The 22,252-nt window shown below is 48.9% G+C and overlaps 6 protein-coding genes across 12 annotated transcripts in view; 5 read left to right on the top strand and 1 right to left on the bottom strand.

Moving 5' to 3' along the window:
* LOC308142860 (galectin-5-like) overlaps nucleotides 1-353 on the top strand; it is a 3,828-nt gene extending 3,475 nt beyond the window's left edge. For all 4 annotated transcript variants that reach the window (XM_080513457.1, XM_080513456.1, XM_080513458.1 and 1 more), the window contains one exon: nucleotides 1-353. This exon is cut by the window's left edge and continues 55 nt beyond it. In XM_080513457.1, coding sequence (XP_080369583.1) covers nucleotides 1-77 — 77 coding nt within the window. In that variant the 3' untranslated portion in view covers nucleotides 78-353.
* Nucleotides 1-3,919, top strand: part of LOC308142212 (galectin-9-like) — a gene marked incomplete at its 5' end in the record, with an annotated part of 9,409 nt that extends 5,490 nt beyond the window's left edge. Inside the window, 6 exons of the mRNA XM_080512560.1 lie at nucleotides 1,674-1,691; nucleotides 2,049-2,091; nucleotides 2,185-2,507; nucleotides 2,724-2,812; nucleotides 2,895-3,060; nucleotides 3,140-3,919. Coding sequence (XP_080368686.1) covers nucleotides 1,674-1,691; nucleotides 2,049-2,091; nucleotides 2,185-2,507; nucleotides 2,724-2,812; nucleotides 2,895-3,060; nucleotides 3,140-3,298 — 798 coding nt within the window. The 3' untranslated portion in view covers nucleotides 3,299-3,919. The remainder of the gene's footprint in view (nucleotides 1-1,673; nucleotides 1,692-2,048; nucleotides 2,092-2,184; nucleotides 2,508-2,723; nucleotides 2,813-2,894; nucleotides 3,061-3,139) is intronic.
* Nucleotides 3,920-4,491: 572 nt separating this feature from the next.
* Nucleotides 4,492-8,496, top strand: fbxo34 (F-box protein 34). 2 transcript variants are annotated; one of them, XM_080513444.1, is made up of 3 exons: nucleotides 4,492-4,698; nucleotides 5,697-5,825; nucleotides 6,044-8,496. In XM_080513444.1, exon 3 carries the CDS (start codon nucleotides 6,051-6,053, stop codon nucleotides 7,707-7,709), a length of 1,659 nt encoding a protein of 552 aa, XP_080369570.1. In that variant the 5' UTR covers nucleotides 4,492-4,698; nucleotides 5,697-5,825; nucleotides 6,044-6,050; the 3' UTR covers nucleotides 7,710-8,496. The 2 variants fall into 2 exon arrangements, with proteins under 2 accessions (XP_080369570.1, XP_080369571.1); XM_080513445.1 differs by lacking the exon at nucleotides 4,492-4,698 and having other exon boundaries at nucleotides 5,053-5,825.
* Nucleotides 8,497-8,694: 198 nt separating this feature from the next.
* jmjd7 (jumonji domain containing 7) lies at nucleotides 8,695-11,399 on the bottom strand. 2 transcript variants are annotated; one of them, XR_013937006.1, is made up of 9 exons: nucleotides 11,258-11,399; nucleotides 10,311-10,464; nucleotides 10,090-10,228; nucleotides 9,907-10,021; nucleotides 9,630-9,686; nucleotides 9,378-9,493; nucleotides 9,218-9,297; nucleotides 8,965-9,124; nucleotides 8,695-8,814 (listed from the first exon to the last, which is right to left on the bottom strand). XR_013937006.1 is itself a non-coding variant. In XM_080513451.1 (9 exons), the coding sequence occupies exons 1-9, from the start codon at nucleotides 11,313-11,315 to the stop codon at nucleotides 8,726-8,728; spliced, it is 948 nt and encodes a 315-aa protein (XP_080369577.1). In that variant the 5' UTR covers nucleotides 11,316-11,399; the 3' UTR covers nucleotides 8,695-8,725. The 2 variants fall into 2 exon arrangements, 1 of the variants encoding a protein (XP_080369577.1); XM_080513451.1 differs by having other exon boundaries at nucleotides 9,378-9,473.
* Nucleotides 11,400-12,545: 1,146 nt separating this feature from the next.
* On the top strand, nucleotides 12,546-14,027 carry tbpl2 (TATA box binding protein like 2; the record flags this gene model as incomplete). Its single annotated transcript, XM_080513461.1, has 6 exons — nucleotides 12,546-12,733; nucleotides 12,807-12,894; nucleotides 12,981-13,072; nucleotides 13,425-13,592; nucleotides 13,691-13,785; nucleotides 13,951-14,027. Exons 1-6 carry the CDS (start codon nucleotides 12,654-12,656, stop codon nucleotides 14,025-14,027), a joined length of 600 nt encoding a protein of 199 aa, XP_080369587.1. The 5' UTR covers nucleotides 12,546-12,653.
* A 494-nt stretch (nucleotides 14,028-14,521) lies between these two features.
* atg14 (autophagy related 14) lies at nucleotides 14,522-20,719 on the top strand. 2 transcript variants are annotated; one of them, XM_080513447.1, is made up of 11 exons: nucleotides 14,522-14,874; nucleotides 15,059-15,121; nucleotides 15,695-15,737; nucleotides 15,918-15,999; nucleotides 16,857-17,094; nucleotides 17,184-17,431; nucleotides 19,291-19,408; nucleotides 19,624-19,714; nucleotides 20,017-20,102; nucleotides 20,208-20,382; nucleotides 20,463-20,719. In XM_080513447.1, the coding sequence occupies exons 1-11, from the start codon at nucleotides 14,609-14,611 to the stop codon at nucleotides 20,583-20,585; spliced, it is 1,533 nt and encodes a 510-aa protein (XP_080369573.1). In that variant the 5' UTR covers nucleotides 14,522-14,608; the 3' UTR covers nucleotides 20,586-20,719. The 2 variants fall into 2 exon arrangements, with proteins under 2 accessions (XP_080369573.1, XP_080369572.1); XM_080513446.1 differs by having other exon boundaries at nucleotides 19,288-19,408.
* Nucleotides 20,720-22,252: the final 1,533 nt, after the last annotated feature.

Here is a 22,252-nt window from a genome sequence, read left to right as displayed (position 1 = left end):
ACCTGCTGTCCTACAAACACCGGATCACCGACCTGAAATCCATCACCGCATCGGCATCTACGAGGACGTCAAACTGACCAGCGTCGAAATGAAGACGAAAACTGAAGAACTATAGAGCCGCCAGAAATGTTCTGATGATTTATTAAACATCCTGTGATCTACTGTATCGGCTGTTGCTGGAATATTTCTATTTGAGAATCTCAATAGATCTACTCTGGATCTACAGTAGACTGATAGTGGATCTTGTGAAATAGATCAACAGAACGATAGCGGTGGATCAATTGTAGATTCTGCTGCTCATTCTGATACTTGTCCTCATGTTCTCCGTGAAATAAACCACCCGTCTGGTCGAACGTGTTTGTCGGTGTTTCTGATCAGCTGATCGGCTGAATCTGGTTTTGAGGACAGTGTACGGACTGTTTCAGTTCTTCACCTGCGGGGTGTGGGAGAGTGTCACTACCTCAGGAAGTGGATCCTCTGAGGGCAGCGCTTCAGTCTGACTCATTGGTGTGACGTACTGCCGGCCACCTGACTGGAGGGACGACAGATCGATATAGATCACATGTAAAGTAGTGTGTCATCGGCGTATGGGGAGGAGGAGGGTCACTGAGTGCATGTGTGTGTGTGTGTGTGTGTATGTGTGTGTGTGTGTGTGTGTGTGTGTGTGTGTGTATGTGGGTATTGTTTTCTCTGCTGCAATATGACACGTGAAATCACGAGTTATTAGGAATAAATTGCTGCATGTTTGTTTTTAAGTGTTTCTTTTGGAATGTCTCTATAATTAGGTGTGGCCTTCATGGGTGTATGCCCTCTTTGTGTGTGTGTGTGTGTGTGTGTGTGTGTGTGTGTGTGTGTGTGTGTGTGTGTGTGTGTGTGTGTGTGTGTGTGTGTGGGTGTGGTCTGCGTGTGTGAACAGGGTGAGGCTCGACAGTAACCTGGAAAACCGTCGTACAGCATCAGATTGCAGTTTGCAGCGCTCAGGTGATCTCAGGTATGTCTCCGTCTTCTACCACTGTGTGTTAGGTTGTGTGTTTGTGTGTGCGTGAGTGCGTTGGCTTGTGTGTGTTTTTCTCAAAATGTCTCCAATGTTCCGCACTGAGGACGGTTTCTTTCCGCCGAGAGCTCGCGGAAACACAGTCCTTCCACTGAACTGTTCAAAACATGTCCTGTTTAAGTGTGTGTGTGTGTGTGTGTGTGTGTGTGTGTGTGTGTGTGTGTGTGTGTGTGTGTGTGTGTGTGTGTGTGTGTGCAGTGAAGTCAGTGATGCTGGTGGTGAATGTTAAACCTAATAATAATAATAACTGAGTCATGCTTCTTATCATCTCACCACGTAAAACAACAATAAAAGGTGTGACTGTGGTGTGAAGTGTAGAATTTAAAACTTATGATAAATTCCACGTGTCGGATTTTATCATTCGCTCTTCCCGATGGTGCTGACTGATCAATGTGAATGTTGCCAACATGATTTAAACATTTAAACTGAGTAGTGACCGGCATTGCAGCCCGAATTATATCAACACTGCCCCCTACAGGAGGGTAGGGGCAGCAGGGCGGTGGGGCAGCAGGGCGGTGGGGCAGCAGGGCGGTGGGGCGGTGGGGCGGCGGATTTCATGTGCGAATTCCCTGTCGGAGGTTTTGCCACACACTGAATCATGTCTCCTCCTCTTTTGCAGGACAAGATGTTTCCAACTGTAAGTTTCACTTTTCCATATTAAAAGAAATCACATGAGAAAATAAAAAGCCAGAAACAACTCATTTGACATTAGAAACACAAAATTAAATAAAAAGAACAACAGAAATATTTCCTCAAGACAGAAAGTAGAAGATCCTGAATATATGATATTCAGTGTCATGTTGCTGCTTGATGTGCAACATTCCTAAGGAATATATCAGTGAACACACCCTCAGTCTAAACACACACACAAACACCGAACTCATGCACACAGCAAACAAAGGCTGCACAAGTCTTTATATGTCCCACTGTTACCTGTGACAGTGATAGAATTAACCACAAACTGTGTGTGTGTGTTTGTGTGTGTGTGTCACAGGGGGGTAGCGGGGGTAGCGGCATGTGGCCTACAGGAGGCGCAGGTAAACCTTCAGACTGTTTGGGTCTAACGGTTCATTTGAGCGGTGAACACCTGGAGGACGCACAGCAAGTTAAAATCTGAATTTAAACCACAGGTCAACCAAATAACCCCAGCTGGCCAAGTCCAGGAGGGTCCAACCCTACACCGGGAGGGTGGCCAAGTCCAAATCCAGGAGGGTCCAACCCTACACCGGGAGGGTGGCCAAGTCCAAATCCAGGAGGGTCCAACCCTACACCAGGAGGGTGGCCAGGTCCAAATCCAGGAGGGTCCAACCCTACACCGGGAGGGTGGCCAAGTCCAAATCCAGGAGGGTCCAACCCTACACCGGGAGGGTGGCCAAATCCAGGAGGGTCCAACCCTACACCGGGAGGCTGGCCGTCCGGTCCAAGTGTTCCATCTGCATCTCAAAAGGATATGGTAAGACGGTTGATCAGAGACTCAGACAGAACTACAGAGGGACACGTCCCACCTTGTCCATGCACTGGACCAAACACTGAACCTTCTCCTGTAGGTTATTCAAGCAGGTCACATTGCGGCTGTTGGTCTGTTGCGATGACTGAAACAGTAAAATGTGCTTCACGTGTCGAGTTCCTTTACCGAGTAAACAGCTGTTTCCTGTTTCCCTGGTGACAGCGGGTTCCCTACAAAGACAACCTTCTCAACGGAGTTTATGACAAACTGCTCATCACCATTAATGGAACGGCCAAAAGCAATGCGAAAATGTCAGTAGCAACACATCGACCGTGCTCAATCAAACAGGAAGTGGAAAAACAAGACCTTGACTGTCAGTGTTTGTGTTTTCAGGTTCACTATGGATCTGAGTAAAGGACAAGACATCGCCCTTCACTTCAACCCTCGATTCAACGAGAATGGCCGGCAGGTGATTGTCATGAACAGCTTCGTTGGAGGAAGATGGGGCCAAGAACAGCGGGAATCGAAATTTCCCTTCGTGGGCGGTCAACGATTTGAGGTCGGACTCTCGAGAGCCAAACAATTGCAGTGTGGGTACCTCAGCAGCTCACTGACAGATTGTGATTCCACTGTTACAGATGAAGATCCTGTGCACCTCCAGTGAGTACAAAGTGGCCGTCAACGGCTCCCACCTGGTGTCGTACAAACACCGGATCAAAGACCTGAGGGCCATCAACAAAATCCACATCCACAAGGACCTGGACCTGACCAGTGTCAAAATGGAGACCCTACCCTGAGACGATCCCGATCGCCTAAACAACTACTGAGGATCAATACAGACCTACTGAGGATCTCCCAAATCTCTAAAAGGAATTCTTCCAAATGATTTCTGCAGAAAGTTTTTTTTTCACCTCCTTTAGATCTTTTGCAGATCTACTGGAGGTCAAGCAGAGATCCACTCAGAAATTGTTTTTACATTATATTATAGCTCATCCACCCATTCACAGAGGAGCCCCAGAACTCTGTAATAGGTCTCTAATAAGGCCACCTTAAAGAACCAATAGGGATCCATCAGAGGTCTACTGATAGAGAGATACGTTGGAGATCAACGATAGAGCTTCCTTGAAATGTGTTGTATGACTCCTGCAGATCTACAGTAAATATATCATCTTTATTGCAGACACAGGTCATATAAAATAATGAAAGATACATCATAATAAACTATGCATACAATTTTTTTTAAAGTTCAAACAAAAAAGTACATTATACCCTCTGTAGCCTTTGATATGAAACAATACTAGATTTACATAACAGTTTGGTTGATCCTCAGTAACTGGAAAGGAGTTCTGGATGGAGATGAAGTCATCCACAGATCTATTGACAAGTTACTCCCAAAATAAAGAGTGTTTCTGCATGAATTTGTGTTTGATTGTGTTTCCATTGGATAAAACTGACTTCTGGCTTCCACTGGCAAGCGTCAACTGTCGTCACCTCTCTTCTTTCAACTCTCAATGCTTTTATCACCTGTTATCACCGTGTTTAGAAGTTTGTTCGGAGTTTCAGGAACTCTTTGGAATATTTACACATTTTATTATAATATAATCTAATAATATAATGTTAATTATACATTTTGCTCTCAATATATATATATATATATATATATATATATATAAAAAAATATTCCCTCTCGCCCTCCGTGGGCGGTCACCAGTTTTTCCCCCGCGGAGGGCAAGAGGGGAATTTTTTTTATTTATTTATATATATATATATATATATATATATATATATATATATATATATATATATATATATATAATATATTGTATATTATATGTATATATATATAAAATGTCTACGATAATGACGATAGTGACGATGTGCTTTTCTCAGACGTTACTTCCGGTTTGTGAGACAAACTCGTGATGATAAACAACTTTATCAGCGTCTGACGTCATCACGCACGGCGGCAGCCAGGTTGACTTCTCGGGTTGTCGTCCCTGCAGAGGAGCGGACCGTGTCGTAGCCGCTCCCTGCGAGGCGACGTCAAACGTTAAAACGTGCCTTTACCGAGCGGCGGGCCGACCGCGGCGGGGTTACGCTCTCACGTCACCGGGAGACGGGAGGAGACGAGCCGCGACCGCTGCCAGCAGCTGCTTGCCCTCCAGCGCAGCGTCCCGGGGAAGGACTCCAGCTTCAGGTGAGTGACCCGCGGCCTCCGCGCTTCACCGGAGCTCCGGGACTCGCCCCGTGTCACGGCGGCCTCCATCCGGGGGTCCTCTCCGACCGAAACACCCCAGCTTACCGCTGACCTCCTCCGTTTTTTCCGCCGCTCCGCTCGGTGACTGGTTAGCTCCCGGTGCTAGCCTGTTAGCCAGGTGTTTCAATGCTCACGGACGGGCTCGGCTATTAGCGTGCTAACTGGCGCTGCTAAAAGTTTGTAGTTTTGTTGTGGGGGGGCGGGTGGGGTGTATTTGTTTATTGACTGGTGTTGTTCGAGGGCCGCTGCGGACCGAGGAGCCGCACGGAGCTCGACAGTCCACGGGAGGAGCGGGAAAGAAGCGGAGGCCGCGTAACGCAGAAGTTTATAGTCGTTGATAGCTGTTAGCCGTTAGCCTATAGCTTCAGACTGCAAACTCAGCAGCTGTCACGAAGCGACTGGTTCCTCAGATGGTGTAAACTATACTGTTTGTGCTCACTATACGTACTTTTCAGTGTTGTAGTCGACTGACTGACAGGTAGAAGTACTCCACCGTCATTTTTAATCTAAATGATCCAGATTTGAATTTAGTTTATTAAAGGAAGCACCAGTCACAGCAAGAATAAATGTTGTTTTTTTTGTAGAAATTCAGAAGCAAAGCTGCAGGGGGCGTCTCTGTGTCAGACGTTCACTTCAGCCATCTTGTAGATTTTGTAGTCTGAGGACTTAGTTTATTAGTTCAAGGTAAGGCTCCCAAAGCTTGCTCAGAAATGTGAATCCTCGGAGGAGAACCTGTCACTGGATAAACATAGAGGGAGGAGTAAGGCGAACCTGGATCAATACGAGCATAAAAACAAGCCAGAAAACTAAAGAAAACCCATATTTCAGAGTCAGACTTCCCTCAAAGCTAAAATTGGTCTTAAAACAGCCTGAACTTCATGTGTGCGACATTTATGTGAAGCTTGTGGCGTTAATATTGTGTTTGCATGTTCCTCCAGGTTCATGTGTGTGTGGGTCGAGTCCCACTGACCCTGAGTCATGTGAAGCCAAAAAGCCAGAGGAGGCGTCACTCAGAGCGAGACCCCGCCCTCGGTAGCAGCAGCAGCCAATCAGCAGGAAGCCTGCAGGTAAACACAGTCTGTGATGTTTTCTGTCCAGCTCGTAACGTGTTCAGGACACCTGAACACGTTCACTGTCCTTCGTGGAGCTGAGAACTGTGACGGGAAGCAGCTGGTCGAACTTTGTTTTACTCATTAAGTTTGCTGACGATTTTCACCAAGTTATTCTATATTTGATCAGTTTCAGACGTGATTGTTCACCTTGTGTCTTCCTCTTCCTCTCTCAGGACCATCATGCGCAGTGGTCTGTTCGTGAACCAGCAGACGGGGCTGCTGAAAACCATTGGCAGTAACCATGGCAACAGCATCGGCAACAGCCGCCTCCCGCTGGGCGTCCTCTCCACCAACACGCTGCGCCGCTCCGACGGCGGCGGTTCGGCCCCGCAGCGCCTCCCCGCGCCGGACGGCAGCGAGAACGCCGTGTCTCGTCTGATGCAGAGCCCCGCGGAGGACGCCGACGCGCCGCTCGACGTCTGGACCGTCATCAGGCCCGGACACGTCCGCGAGAAGATCGCCATCTTCGCCTCGGAAGGAGGCCAAGCCGCCAGAACTGAGGGCGGAGCCTCGAATGGCGGCTCCTGTTGTAGCGGAGCGCCGCCGGCCGCCGTGACTGCGCAGTGGCGAGCGCCGAAGGTGAAAGGCAGCTGGGAGGAGAACTGCAGCGCGAAACGGCGGCGGCGGTCCTGCAACAACCAGATCCTCCAGCGGGACCCGGCGCCCCTCGTGGCACTGCCGCCGGCGGTGGAGCTGCAGCGGCTGAGCGGCGGCGAGGAGGAGCAGGAGGAGGAGGAGGAGCAGAAGGTCTCCGTGGTGGAGATGGTGGCCTTCCTGGAGCAGAGGGCCGGCGAGTCGCCCGACTCGAAGCCGCTGCTCACCCTGCAGAGGAGCTCCACCACCATCACGTTGTCCAGAGCGCCGCCGCCCGAGCAGCGGGGGGAGGGGCCGGAGAGCCTGCGGGTGTCCGACATGGTGGCCAAGCTGGAGTCCGAGTGCCTGAGGAGGAGTTCGGAGGGAAGCCTCTCGAGGAGCAACAGCCTGAGGAGGGCGGTGGGGCGGGTGCTGCTCGCCAACATGGAGCAGAGCTCCGCCCCCTGCCCGCCCACGCAGTCGTCGTCTCCGCCTGCAGCGCCCAGTCCGAGCAGGGAACCAATCAGCTGCCAAGAAACTATCAGCACAGAGTCGCTTGCTTCGGCACAGGCTCCGCCCCCTTCGGACGTTTACACGGACACAAAAGTACTGCCTCTCGCACAGGCCACGCCCCCTGAGACAGAGGAGGCGGAGCCACTTCCCGGTCTGTTGTTTTTGTCTGCGCCGCCGCCGACACAGCGTCGCCCTTGTACCGACGGCCCCTCCTCCTGTGACTCCAGCCAATCAGAGGAGAGGAGGGGGCGGCCTGGGCTCGTCGAGGAGGCGGGGCCCCCGCTGACCCGCGCGTCGCAGGACTTCTTGCAGCTGCGCGAGCGCGTGCAGCAGCTCCTGCAGCCGCGGCCGTTCCTCTGGGCGCTGCCGCACCACCTGCTGCTGCACATCCTGCGCCTGCTGCCCACGCACAGCCTCGCCGCTCTCAAGTGCACCTGCTCCTACTTCAAGGTCGTCATGGAGACGTACGGCGTGCGGCCCGCCGACTCGCTCTGGGTGTCCGACCCCCGTTACCGCGACGACCCCTGCAAGCAGTGCAAGCGGCGCTACGGGCGCGGCGACGTGTCGCTCTGCCGCTGGCACCACAAACCCTTCTGCCAGGCGCTGCCCGGCGGCCCCGGGTACTGGATGTGTTGCCGCGGAAACCGCCGGGACGCGCCGGGCTGCAATGTCGGTCTCCACGACAACCGCTGGGTGCCGGCGTTCCACAGCATCCACGCTCCCATCAGGAGGAGCAGTAACCATGACGACTGACTGTGTGTGTGTGTGTGTGTGTGTGTGTGTGTGTGTGTGTGTGTGTGTGTGTGTGTGTGTGTGTGTGTGTGTGTGTGTGTGTGTGTGTGTGTGTGTGTGTGTGTGTGTGTGTGTGTGTGTGTGTGTGTGAGAGAGATGACACAAGCAGACGATTATGAAATCAGAAACAAACTGAGCCCTTATTTTTTTTTTGTTTGTTTTTTTTGTGGGAAATCTGTTTAAATCCGTCGATTCAGCCTTCGAGGCTCTGAATCCTCTGCAGCCTGAAAGGAGCAGCAGGAGCCGCAGCCACGACTCCTGCTGCTCCGCCCGGCTCTCCGTTCGCCGGCGCGGCGCCACCTGCAGGTCACACCCGGACCGAACATACAGGATCTTGTGGAGAGAAAAGAAAAGCCACTGACAATTTCCCGGTGTGACATCAGCAGGTGTGACATCAGAGCAGGTTTCTGTGAGAAGCGAGTTCAGATGTTGATTTAATCCCAGAAAAACTCCGTTTGACTCCACTGCAGTAAATATCGAGTCAAGAATTTTGCGTTTGAAAGTTTACAGACTGAATCTCTGCAGCTTTTTTTTGCCTGACAAGGTAAATGTGTGTGTATGGGGGGGCGTGGCCTATACAGGCTCCTCCTCCCGGGAGTGTTTGTGGGTGTGGGAGAGAAAAAAAGACGGCGTTTGTTCTTGTTTTATGCTTTAATAATAAAGTGCTTCCTCGTCTGTTTGACCTCACGATGACTCAGCAGTTTGCTTTGCTGCCTCCACTGGTTGCTTTTCTATCTGCTGAGCTGAAATTTCTCCTATTTTCTTTGGGTTTTCTAAACTTTCCTTTGAGCTTTTGTCCTCAAACTTTTTAGAGAAACATTTAAGTGACAGAATTTAATAAAAAAGTTCCACTTGCTGCTGCGACGTTTGTTTTCCACATAAACAAAGGAAACAATTAAAAACCTAAATGTCACATTTTGTTGCCAGTAACTGTTCAAACACGCTCTTGCTTGTTGAATCCAAACTTTATTTACAGGTCACGGCGCCGCGGCGACGCCACTGAGCGCCTCCAGCAGCTGGAAGTAGTTGTACTTGATGTCGTACTCCATGTCGTACCAGAAGTTCACTGCAGAAACGAAAAAAAACAAAGAAGCATCTTGAGTTTCTCCAGTAACGAAGCGGAGGATCCTCTCAGGTGACTGACTGCGCCGCGCCGCTTTTATTCTGAAGTTTGGGATGTGTGGGATCTCGGGCGGCCCGCGGTGCGTTCAGGTACCTGCGATGCAGCCGTGCGACTGCCGGACGTGGTGGAACCACAGCGACGGGAGGAACAGCATCTCTCCGGCCTTCACGCTGCAGCGGATCGGCCGGGCCCGTCGGTACTGGGGGAACCGTTCCAGGTCCGGGTCCAGGGGGTCCAGGGGGATCCAGGGGACCTGGAAGGTGGGAGTCCGGAACTCGGGTCAGCCACGGCGGTTTCCAAACACCCCGAGGAGTCGCCGACATTCACGGGCGTCGCCTGAACGCACCTTCTCGGAGTTCTCCTCGTCCACGACCTCGAACTCGCCGCCGCCGTCCCGCTGGCGGTACGCGGCCGGCTGGTACAGACCTGCGGGGAAGTCGTTACCGCGGTTACCGCCGCGGCTTAAAGGCAGCTGTGGTCACGGGGTTGCAGGTTGCTATGGTTACCGTAGGGGATGAAGGGGCGGTCCGTGGGCGGCAGCAGCAGGAAGTGTTTCTGTCCGGAGACGACGCAGTAAAGGTTCTCGTAGTGATCTTTGTGCACTGAGCAGAAAATAAATATTCTAATGAAGATGAAAGAACAAAAAACTTGGTGAAGTGGAAACAAAACCTGATTTTTTTATTTTAAATCAGGAGTGATATCAAATATTTGCGTTAAAGTTGAAGTATATTTTGTAATAATTTGAAGCAGGACTGTACTGGACGTGACTGCAGTCGACTCGCCGAGCCAGAAGTTCACCGCATCCGGACACTTTCCTGGAAAAAAAAAACTAAATTATTTTTCTCATCTAAATTCACTGAAACGTGATAAGATCTCGTACAGACTGGTGTGAGGATATTAATAAATCAAAACTTAAAACCAGAAGACGTGACTCAAACGTTTGTGACTCCTGCAGTGAAACAGGCACAATTGTATTTTTTTTTTTATTTGACGTGTTCCCTCCATGTTTCCCAGACCGCCAGGTGAGCTTCTCACCGAGCGCCGCGCTCATCCAGGGAATGTGGCGCTCCACGTCGTCCGCCAGCTCGGGGAGTTCCTGCAGCAGGTTGGAGCTCTGCTTCTGGACGTAGAACACGCCCCTCGCCGGCACCTGAAGCAGCCGCAGGCCGTTAGCGTGACGGCTGGCGGCGGCGAACGTCGCCGCCGCCGTTTGCTCACCTTGCCCTCGATGACGTCCAGCACGGCGTCGAACGTCATCCGCCTCTCCTCAGGCATCACGAAGCGATCGCCCGCCACCGCGTCGGCGTAGCCGTTCGGGGTCACCGCCACGCTGATGACCTTTGACCCCACCTTCTCCCTGAGGACAGGAGACCATCCCCCGGCAGGAATGAGGCGACCACGAGGAGACCGGCGTGTGGAAGTGGGCGGGGCCTCCTCACCTCAGGTAGTCCGGCGTCCACCTGGACAGGGCGGGCCAGTGGCCGAGGGCGTTGCGGATGATGCATGGCCTGTTGGCGCCGATCCAGTCCCGGTAGAACCGCAGGGGGTCCGGCGGCGCCTCCAAGTACGGCACCGAGTCGTTCAGGTAGAGATCTGAGAGGAAAACACCACCGACACAAATAACTAGAATAATATAGGACATTTATTCTATAGCAGAAGGATACAGGAGTGAGTACAATTACTTTTTTTTTTTATTAAAAGGAAGACATTTTTAAATACATTACAGTCATTCCAATGTGCTTTTATAGAGAAAAGCTCAACATCCACATGAGCAAGCAGGTGTGTTTGTGACTGTGGAAAGAAAAACTCCCAACAGGAGAAACTTTGTAGAAACCAGAGTCAGAGGTGGAGAAATTCTGAGGAATGGTGGGGGTGAAAGGATGGAGGAGAGGAGAGGAAAGACAGAGAGAGACTTGGTGGGGAGATACATACAATACCCTTGTTAGTGCTACATACATTTCTTCTTCTTTTTAATAATACAATAATCACAGTGATCTAAATATTTTCCAACTGCCATGAGATTAAACCAGCCTGAGCAACAACAGAGCAAAAACCAAAATAATCACAATTATAACAAAAGCAAAAACAAAAGGACATAAAATTAAAAAAAAGGAAAAGAGAAAACAGAACGAAACAAAAAAACAAAACAAAAAACAAAAACGTGAGTACAATTACAAGTGTTACAACGAGTACTGTCATAAATACTATATGTACTGTGAACGGCGGTGTGATCTGGACTTTGATGAGTACTGGATTATAATGAGTACTCGAGTTAGTACAACGAGCGTTAATGAGTGTTGTTTGTACTGTGGTGAGTACCAGAGGAACCACAGCGAGAAGTAGAAGTACTGTAACGTGAGTACCGGAAGTACTGCGCAGGTCTCACCGTGAGCCTCCAGAGAAAAGTCACTCAGCGTTTTGGTCACAGACTCTTTCGTCTCCATCGGAGTCGGAAGTTCTTTTAACCCATCAAATTATTTCAGCTCGTGTTTCTCTCGACAGCTGCGCGCCGCCATGCTGCTTTGTTTACATCCGCTGCGCAGGCGCACTCTCTTGCCTCGGGCTCCCCCCGCAGGAGGGAGGGCGAACTGCAGGTCGAGTACCGCTGCAACCACAGTTTATCTGCTGTTTTAGGATCCCACTGCTTCGGCAACTGTTTTTTCAGTGTTTTAGAAGTTCCATGTTGTGATACTGAAAGATCACACATAAGATCCACAAACATGCAATATGCATACAATTATTTTGATGATGATAATAATGCAATTAATGAAAGTAGTGCGTGTCAGTCAGTCAGCGGGTAGTTTCTGAGTGTCTGATTTGATGCAGCTGCGCTGCGCTGCGCCCGCTGCCAGGTCCTGGAAGGTCTTGGAAGGTCCTGGAAGATCTCGGAGCAGGTGCAAGTCTTGGATCAGGTGCAGGTTGTGGCCCAGGTCTTCAGCTGGTCCCATGGATGAGTCGGCGTTGGAGCGTTACTTTGACGACTCTCTTGCAAATGTGAGTTCGATTTCTGAAGTTTGAAGCCACAAAACTTTGCTGAAACATGTTCAGGTGATGCAGAAACTGTGAAAAACAGTGTGTGTGTGTGTGTTTGTTCCTTTGTTGTTCTGTCTCTTTGTTGTTTTGTGGTACTTTTGTCCGTAGTTATGATCTGTGTGCATTTGTAGAAGTGTCTTTGCTTTGTGTGTGTTTGTGGTCGCTTTTGTGTGAATCTGCAGTTGTTTTTGTTTCTTGTTGTTCTAAATGTGTTTGCGGTTGTTTTGTTTTGTTTTGAGTGTTTCTGTCTGATCTGTGTGTTTGTGGTTTGTGTGAAGTTGCGGTCGTTCTCTGTGTATTTGTGGTTGTTTATGTGAATCGGTGCAGAACAAACTTCAATGTTTTTCTCGCAGGACCCCGGCTTCATGTTGGGGGAGGAGCTTGGCCTCCAAAGCCCCGCCCATGGTGTACGAGACCACGCCCCCTCCACTGTGGAGAAGTCTGACGACCTGGACCTCAGTTTCCTGCCGGATGACCTCACGACGCAGGAAGACACAGGTGTGATGTTGCTATGAGGTCAACGGAGGCGGAGCCTGTTGATGTTTTATCAGTCACTTTGTTTGTTTGTTTGTTTGTTGACCCTCCTCTGAATGAACGGCTTGACTTGGTTTCCAGCTGCAGACTGTGAGACGCACGATGTGTCCCAGGACAGCGCCATCTGTCTGGACTACAATTCCCAGAATTCCACGGTGGCCGAGCCCCAGCAGGAAGCGTCCACGTCGGCCACAGGGGCGGCGCCCTTCTATCCCATGACCCCGATGACGCCCATGACCCCGATGACGCCCATGACCCCGATGACCGAGAGGTCGGGAATCATCCCGCAGTTACAGTGAGTTTCCTCAGCAGAACTTGTACTTTAGAGGTCATCTGCGTGTGAAGTACGAGAACCGTGGTGCGTTCAGGAACATCGTGTCCACGGTGAACCTCGGATGCCCTCTGGATCTGAAGTTCATCGCCCTGCAGGCCAGAAACGCAGAGTACAACCCGAAGGTGACCTCAAAGTTCCGATCCGGTCTCACAGTGTCTGCACACCGCCCACATTGGGTTTTTTGTTGTTGTTTTTTTTGTCGTTTCAGCGTTTTGCGGCCGTCATCATGAGGATCCGAGAGCCCAGAACCACGGCTCTGATCTTCAGCTCCGGCAAGATGGTCTGCACAGGAGCCAAGAGGTCAGAGCCTCAGAGGAGTTCCACCGCAAGTGGGTGGCTTTCAGGGTGTCATGACTTTTATTTTGAAGGTCGCCGTAATAACAATCCGACTTGGGCGTCTGTCCAATGTAACGTATGTGCTCTCCCATTGTTAATGTTTAAAGTGCGTTGTTCTCCGCCGATCGCGGGTTTGCTTTCATCACAAAAAACAAACGGCGCCCACTAGTGGCCCAAAATGAAAACTACAAACCTTTTCCGAAGGGAAAACTCAAAACAGTTGCCGTCCAGGTCTCCGTTGTTTTCTGTTGTTGTGTATTTTGTTCGGTGGTGTTTCTTTGTTGTTGTTGTTGTTGTTGACGTTTCGTCGTCGCAGCGAGGAGCAGTCCCGGCTGGCGGCCCGTAAATACGCCCGCGTGGTGCAGAAACTGGGCTTTCCCGCTCGCTTCCTGGACTTTAAGATCCAGAACATGGTGGCCAGCTGTGACGTCTGTTTCCCCATCCGACTGGAGGGCCTCGTTCTCACCCACCAGCAGTTCAGCAGGTCACCACCGAGAGGCGCTACACCGCCATGTGTCACTGTGTGTGTGTAGTGTGTGTGTAGTGTGAGTGCAGCTGATGTGTGTGTGTTGTGGCCCTCAGCTACGAGCCGGAGCTGTTTCCTGGGCTGATCTACCGGATGGTGAAACCTCGAATCGTTCTGCTCATCTTTGTGTCGGGGAAGGTGGTCCTAACCGGTAATCAGGATCCAACAGGCAACTCAAACACACAGACATACTCCTCTTGTGCCAGCCGATGGAGAGCGTCTCCTTGACGTCTCCATCATTTCTGCTGAATGTACTTTGACGACAGGACAACATGGCGGCCCGAGTGTCAGCTGATGTCTCTGTCCTCTGTTTCAGGAGCCAAAGAGAGAGCTGAGATCTATGACGCGTTCGAAAACATCTATCCCATCCTGAAGGGCTTCAAGAAGCAGTGACACACACACACACACACACACACACACACACACACACACACACACACACACACACACACACACACACACACGTGTTTCAGCAGCTGAGTTGTGCAACGTGTAAACACACTGAGACGTTCAGCTTCGCAGTGTTTCTGTGTTAAAAAGTGAATTTTGCACTTGTGGAATATTTCGGCAGCAAAAAAAAAAAAAAAAAGTAAGAAAAAAATATATTATTTATTTTTTGTTTTTTGTACATTTATTTATTTTTACATTATTCTCGACATTTCAAGAGAATCTGAAAACGTCAGCTTTACTGTTGCCGACTTGTCTGTCATTTTGATAATTAAAGTCAATTTAACATGTTTTCATTTTTAAACGCTTTTTGTGATTTTTCTTCATAATATTAGTCAGCGAAAAAAAAAAAAAATCCGATCAACTGATTTCGTTTAAACTCCGCCCCATACGCCTGACGTCATCTATAAACAGCACGTCACACCGGAAGTGGTCGACGCGTCATCAAAACAAACCACCACCGTCTCTCCCCTCGCGGACGATTGTAAACAAGCGCTCCCCGGTAGCATTAGCCTGTTAGCTCCTCCATGGCGTCCTCCGCGGGGCTTCCTCCGCTCGCCTCGGGCCGCAGCGGCCCCTCCGCCGCGGCCAGGCCTCCCCTCCGGCCTCTGCTCCCGCACCCGGCCGCCGCGGCCCCGGGCAGCGTGATGGTGGAGTCGGTGGACGACGCGGAGGGCCTGTACGTGGCGGTGGAGCGCTGCCCGCTGTGCAGCACGTCCCGCCGCCGGCTCACCTGCGCCCGCTGCGTGCAGGCCGGGGACTTCGTGTACTTCGACGGCAGGAACGCGGACAGGTAAACGGGTCGCGCCGGGTGTGCGGGACGAAATGACGTCACGGCGAGTGTCGGCGCTCCGCTGTGGGGCGATAAACAACAAACTGCCTTTGTTTTCTGGGTCACGTGCAGCGCGACGCTCCGGGAATAATAAATAAATAAGTAAATAAATAAGATCAGTAAAACAGGCTGGTTGTTTGTGCAGATACTCCGAGAAGGTGGAGAGACTGAAGAACCTGAAGGAGGCGAAGGAGCAGCTGCAACACAGGTACGACACACACCTGCTACACCCAACACACACACACACCTGCTACACTCAACACACACACCTGCTACACCCAACACACACACACACCTGCTACACTCAACACACACACACCTGCTACATCCAACACACACACCTGCTACACCCAACACACACACCTGCTACACCCAACACACACACACCTGCTACACCCAACACACACACCTGCTACACCCAACACACACACACACACCTGCTACACCCAACACACACCTGCTACACCCAACACACACACACACCTGCTACACCCAACACACACACCTGCTACACCCAACACACACACACACCTGCTACACCCAACACACACACACACACCTGCTATACACCCAACATACACACCTGCTATACACCCAACATACACACACACCTGCTACACACCCAGCTTACACACACTGTGTGTGTGTGTGTGTGTGTGTGTGTGTGTGTGTGTGTGTGTGTGTGTGTGTGTGTGTGTGTGTGTGTGTGTGTGTGTGTGTGTGTGTGTGTGTGTGTGTGTGTGTGTGTGTGTGTGTGTGTGTGTGTGTGTGTGTGTCACAGTGTGCTGCAGCAGATGGACAGGAAGCTCCAGGAGGACCAGATGGTGAGGTTCCCCTCATGTTGTTTTGTTGTTGTTTTTTTAAAACATTACAGTTTAAAAAACAACTTTTTAAGAAAAAGTATAACATATTTCCAACACATCTAAAGTACAAAAGACGCCACTTTAATATTTAAACCCTCAATGTATAATAAATAAAGGTAAACTCCTCCTCCTCCTCCTCAGAAGTGGAAGATCATGTCCTGCAGGATGAAGATCGAGCAGCTGAAGGAGGCGGTGGTGTGGGCCAACGAGGAGCTGAAGAGTGGTGAGTCCTCCTCCTGCTTCATTCTCACCTCTTCCTCCTCTTGCTTCAGTCTCACCTCCTCCTCTTCCTCCTCCTCCTGCTTCATTCTCACCTCTTCCTCCTCCTCCTCCTGCTTCCGTCTCTCCTCCTCCTCCTCTTGCTTCAGTCTCTCCTCCTCCTCTTGCTTCAGTCTCTCCTCCTCCTCTTCCTCCTCCTCCTCTTGCTTCAGTCTCACCTCCTCCTCTTCCTCCTCCTGCTTCAGTCTCACCTCCTCCTCTTCCTCCTCCTGCTTCAGTCTCTCCTCCTCCTCTTCCTCCTCCTCCTCCTGCTTCCGTCTCTCCTCCTCCTCTTCCTCCTCCTCCTCTTGCTTCAGTCTCACCTCCTCCTCTTCCTCCTCTTGCTTCAGTCTCACCTCCTCCTCTTCCTCCTCCTGCTTCAGTCTCTCCTCCTCCTCTTCCTCCTCCTCCTGCTTCCGTCTCTCCTCCTCCTCTTCCTCCTCCTCCTCCTGCTTCCGTCTCTCCTCCTCCTCTTGCTTCAGTCTCTCCTCCTCCTCTTCCTCCTCCTCCTGCTTCCGTCTCTCCTCCTCCTCTTCCTCCTCCTCCTCTTGCTTCAGTCTCACCTCCTCCTCCTCCTCCTCTTGCTTCAGTCTCACCTCCTCCTCTTCCTCCTCCTGCTTCAGTCTCTCCTCCTCCTCTTCCTTCTCCTCCTCCTGCTTCCGTCTCTCCTCCTCCTCTTGCTTCAGTCTCTCCTCCTCCTCTTCCTCCTCCTCCTGCTTCCGTCTCTCCTCCTCCTCTTCCTCCTCCTCCTCCTGCTTCCGTCTCTCCTCCTCCTCCTCTTGCTTCAGTCTCACCTCCTCCTCTTCCTCCTCCTCCTGCCAGATAAGGAGCTCCTGCTGCGCTCGCAGGAGGAGGCGCAGCGACTGCAGCGGCGCGCCGGGCGCCACCAGGAGAAACGGGACAAGATCGAACGGCACAACCGGCGCCTGGGGGAGCTGCAGGAGAGGAGGAGCCGCGAGCTGCAGGGCCGCCTGCGCCTCCTGGCGGCGCTGAGGAGGGAGCACATCCAGGAGCTCACCTCCCACATCTTCTCCATGCAGGAGGAGAAGCAGGGCAGCAGGTCGGCACACACACACACACACACACACACACACACACATGAATCTCTTCCACTACGAATCCCACGTTAACAAAGATGGCGTCCCTCAGGGACCCGGTGGACGCCGCTGCGGCGGCGGCGGCGTTGGCGGACGTGGACGCGGCGCTGACGTCCAGCACGGTGAGCGAGCTGGCGGAGGCCCGGAGGACCACCTACCTGTCGGGCCGCTGGATCTGGGACGACCAGAACGGCGAGACCAGCATCAGCATCACGGGGCCGCCCGTCACGCTGCCCAGCAACGGCGACTGCTCCGCCTACTACAGCTGGGTGGAGGAGAAGAGCACCAATCAGGGCCCAGGTCAGGAGGGGGGGGGGCGAGGGGGCGGGGCCTTTATTCTGTATATTCTGTAAGTTTTTCGAATCGCTTAAACTCTTCCAATCTTCACCCGTTCGTAATCATTCAAATATCAAATCGTGCAACTTTTTTGGCACTTTCGGGCTAAGTTCTAGCTTTTTGAAATCCCGTCAACTTTTTGAAATATTTCAACTTTTGTTCAACTTTTTTCCAATGTTAGCGGATGGAGAAATTATTTACTTCACCATAACTTCAAATCTTTACCGATTTCAACTATTCAACTTTTAAACTGTTCAACTTTTTGAAAAATCGTGCAACTTTTTCAAACTTTTTCTACTTTTTCAACTGTTTGACACTTCTTCAAATCTTTACCGATTTCAACTGTTCAACTTTTTCAACTGTTGCAACTGTTTCAACTTTTGGAAACTTGTGCAACTGTTTCAACTTTTGGAAACTTGTGCAACTTTTTCAACTTTTTGAAACGTATTCAACTTTTTGAAACGTTTTTAACTTTTCAACTTTTTCCACTTTAACTTTTCCAACTTTTTTCCACTTTTTCAACAATTTCAACTTTTTGAAACTTGTGAAACTTTTTGAAAATCGTGCAATTTTTTGAAAATCGTGCAATTTTTGAAAATCATGCATTTTTTTGAAAATCGTGTAACTTTTTGAAAATCGTGTCAATTTTTTTGAAAATTGTGAAATTTTTTGAAAAATTGCGAAATTTGTTTTAAATTTTGTAACTTTTTCAACTGTTGCAACTGTTTCAACTTTTTGAAACTTGTGCAACTTTTTGACACTTTTTCAAATGAAACTTTTTGAAACTTGTGACACTTTTTCAACTGTTTGACACTTCTTCAAATCTTTGCCAATTTCAACGATTCAACTTTTAAACTGTTCCACTTTTTCAACTTTTTGAAACTTGTGCAACTTTTTGACACTTTTTCAAATGACACTTTTTCACCTTTTTTTTTAACTGTTTGAACTTTTTGAAACTTGTGACATTTTTTCAACTTTCAACTTTTATCAACTTTTTCAACTGTTTGACACTTTTTCAACTGTTTGACACTTCTTCAAATCTTTACCGATTTCAACTGTTCAACTTTTTCAACTGTTTCAACTGTTTCAACTTTTTGAAACGTTTTTAGCTTTTCAACTTTTTCCACTTTTTTAACTGTTTGACACTTGTGAAACTTTTTGAAAATTGTGCAATTTTTGGAAAACTGCAAATTTTGGGAAAATCGTGAAATTTTTGAAAATCATGCTTTTTTTGAAAATCGTGCAATTTTTGGAAAATTGTGTAACTTTTTGAAAATCGTCCAATTTTTGGAAAATCGTGAAATTTTTGAAAATCATGCATTTTTTTGAAAATCATGTACTTTTTGGAAATCGTGCAATTTTTTGAAAATCGTGTCAATTTTTGAAAATTTTGCAATTTTTTGAAATTTGCGAAATTTGTTTAAAATTTTGTAACTTTTTAAAAATATATATTTTTTAAATTGTGCAATTTTTGGAAAATTGTGTAACTTTTTAAAAATCATGCAATTTTTAAAAAATCATGCAATTTTTTTTTTTTAAAGTGAAATTTTTTTAAAATTGTGTAACTCTTTAAAAGTCGTGCATTTTTAGAAAATCGTACAATTTTTAGAAAATCGTGCAATTTTTGGAAAATTGTGCCATTACAATTTGCCAGCAGCATTCACACTATCATTGCATTTGCCGCGGGAAATGCAGATCATCCAGTTCTGCTTTGCTTTGTTTTGTAAATTACAAAATGTCTAGAAGCTAAAATGTGAGAGAAAAGAGCAGCCGGTGTGTGACCTGTCCTCTGACCTCTGACCTTTGACCCGGTGTCGCAGCAGAGTTGGACCACATCAACCCGGCTCACACCATCAGCGCGGCGCTGTGCTACACCACGCAGCTCGTCACCATCCTGTCACACATCCTGGACGTCAACCTGCCCAAGAAGCTGTGCAACAGGTGGGTTCAGCTCCGCCCCCGTGAGGCGTTCAGGCGCCGGCCGCAGTGTGGGACGAACGACGACCGCTGGGAGGAGTCGTCCTTAAAATCCAAGAACGGAACCATCGAAACCAGCGTTTTGAGTTGTTTTACTTTATTTTTGTTGGTTTTAATCTGAAGTCACTTCCTGCTGGAGTTTGAAGCTCCGTCGTCACCAGGTGTCGTTTTTCTTCCAGCGAATTCTGTGGCGACAATCTGAGTCGTTATCGGTTCACCAGAGCTCTGAGCAAACTCAACACCAACGTTCTTCATCTCTGCTTCTCCCAGGTAACCTGACTCTGACTCCTCCTCACTCTAACTCCTCTTCCTCTTCATCACTCTGGCTCCTCCTCCTCTTCCTCACTCCTCTCACTCCTCTTCCTCTTCATCACTCTGGCTCCTCCTCCTCACTCTGACTCCTCCTCCTCTTCTTCGCTCCTCCTCCTCACTCCTCCTCCTCCTCTTCACTCTGGCTCCTCCTCCTCACTCTGACTCCTCCTCTTCCTCACTCCTATCACTCTGGCTCCTCCTCCTCACTCTGGCTCCTCTTCCTCACTCCTCCTCACTCTGGCTCCTCCCCTCTGTTGCAGCACGTCGACCCCGAGAAGCTCCACCCACATCACACCCTCAGAAACATCATGTTCCTGGTTGCCAACGACAACAACAGTCTGGGGAGGTGAGAGGCAGACAAACACTGTCACCAATCAGAAAGCGGTGGCCGTGCGTAGCCCCGCCCCCGCCCCGCCCCCCCTCTGACCCTCTGACCGTGCCGTGTGTTCAGGACGGGTCCGTTCGAGGTCAGCGCCGACCTGGAGGAGTCGATGGAGTTCGTGGAGCCGGAGGCGGCGGGTCCGGCGGAGGAGAGCGGCGAGGAGGCGGTGACGGACGAGGAGACGGACCTGGGGACGGACTGGGAGACGGTGCCCAGCCCCCGCTTCTGTGACATCCCCTCACAGGTAGGTGGGCGGGGCAGAGATCCAGTCCTGTGGTGCGTTCAGGGACCTCCTGTAAATCCTCTCTCTCTCTCTCTCTGCAGCCTATGGATCTTTCCCAGAGTGCATTGCAGGTGTCTCAGCCGTCAGCCAATGCCGGAGGGATGATCTCCTCGGCCGCCGCTTCAGTCACTTCCTGGTTCCGGACTTACACTGGACACCGCTGACACACACACACACACACACACACACACACACACAGTGAACTGACCCCCTGCAGATGAACTCCGTCTTGGTTTTTAATCGTAGATGAAATGAGAACAAATTTGTTTTGGTCTGAAATAAAGAAACTGTTTTTGAAGTGAAAGTCTCATTTTTTGTGTGAAAGAACTTTTACACAACAACTAACAAATCAAACACTGTAAAACATTGTAACAATTATTGTAACACTGTAACAACCATGTAACAACAATGACTATAACAAACTACCATAACATAACTGCAGTAAGAACATGGCAACTGTAACGCATCTAGCAAGTTTTGTAACGAGTTCTGTAACACAACGTAAAGTGTGACAATGTAACAACCCAACACATGTAACAGGACGACACTAACAATTACTGTAACAACAAAAGTGTAACAATTGTTATAGCATACCTACTGTAACACAACACAGCTGTTATAACACACCTACTGTAACAACTGTTATAACACACCTACTGTAACAACTGTTATAACACACCTACTGTAACACAACTGTTATAGCACACCTACTGTAACACAGCTGTTATAATACACCTACTGTAACACACCTGTTATAACACACCTACTGTAACACAACTGTTATAACACACCTACTGTAACACAACCATCATTATAACACACCTACTGTAACACAACACAGCTGTTATAACACACCTACTGTAACACAACTGTTATAACACACCTACTGTAACAACTGTTATAACACACCTACTGTAACACAACTGTTATAACACACCTACTGTAACACAACCATCATTATAACACACCTACTGTAACACAACACAGCTGTTATAACACACCTACTGTAACACAACTGTTATAACACACCTACTGTAACAACTGTTATAACACACCTACTGTAACACAACTGTTATAACACACCTACTGTAACACCTGTTATCACACACCTACTGTAACAACTGTTATAACACACCTACTGTAACACAACAACTGTTATCACACACCTACTGTAACACATCTGTTATAACACACCTACTGTAACACAGCTGTTGTAACACACAACAGTAACACAACAACTCCTCCAACTAAAGTAGAAGTATAGTACTAGAACACGCTGAGTCGTTGAGCCGCTTTCCTTTCATCATGTGCAGATTAGTGTGAGTCGTGTTGGTATGTGAAGCTGTGAGCGTCACTCATGGTCACGACCACGATCACAACGACAACAACAACAACAGTGGTGTGTCGGAGTAAGCGAGGTGAACAAAGGACAAAAATAAACCAAGAAAAAAAAAATTACAAGTCTTACGAGAAGAATAGAAAGTAGAACTAAGTCAAAGAGCATTTAGTAATCACAGTGGGAGAAACTTTTTTTTATTTATTTAAAAAATTGATATATTTATGAAATAATTAAAAAAAATCTACAAATTTAAATCACAGTAAAAAAATATATAAAAATTTTAATCACAAAGTCAAACAATTTTCTTGAAATCATTTAAAAAGAAAAGTGATGTAGTTCAAAGGATGAAGAGTGAAGTGGAGCTTCAAAGGAACTTCAAAGTGTGACGGAGATAAAGTTAAAGACAAAGTCGGGGACGAAACAGGAAGTCGTGTCTCGGGGCTTCCTGTGGACCTTTGGACCTCCTGGCTCTCAGGATTACACTGAGCTCTG

This window comes from Blennius ocellaris (assembly GCF_963422515.1).
Source record: "Blennius ocellaris genome assembly, chromosome: 17".
NCBI classification, from domain to species: Eukaryota; Metazoa; Chordata; class Actinopteri; order Blenniiformes; family Blenniidae; genus Blennius; species Blennius ocellaris.
The sequence above is the reverse complement of the archived record's forward strand: the minus strand, read 5'-3'. Positions and strand labels throughout refer to the sequence as shown.

Excerpts from the sequence above, each read along its gene's own strand:
- fbxo34 (XM_080513444.1), top strand. The coding sequence starts at position 6,051 with ATGCGCAGTGGTCTGTTCGTGAACCAGCAGACGGGGCTGCTGAAAACC.
- jmjd7 (XM_080513451.1), bottom strand. The coding sequence starts at position 11,315 with ATGGAGACGAAAGAGTCTGTGACCAAAACGCTGAGTGACTTTTCTCTG. Across the intron at positions 9,687-9,906 it reads CTGGATGAGCGCGGCGCTCG|GAAAGTGTCCGGATGCGGTG; the intron begins GTGAGAAGCTCA and ends TTTTTTTTCCAG. Across the intron at positions 8,815-8,964 it reads GTCGCACGGCTGCATCGCAG|TGAACTTCTGGTACGACATG; the intron begins GTACCTGAACGC and ends TCGTTTCTGCAG.
- atg14 (XM_080513446.1), top strand. The coding sequence starts at position 14,609 with ATGGCGTCCTCCGCGGGGCTTCCTCCGCTCGCCTCGGGCCGCAGCGGC. Across the intron at positions 15,738-15,917 it reads AGCTCCAGGAGGACCAGATG|AAGTGGAAGATCATGTCCTG; the intron begins GTGAGGTTCCCC and ends CCTCCTCCTCAG. Across the intron at positions 17,095-17,183 it reads GAGGAGAAGCAGGGCAGCAG|GGACCCGGTGGACGCCGCTG; the intron begins GTCGGCACACAC and ends GGCGTCCCTCAG.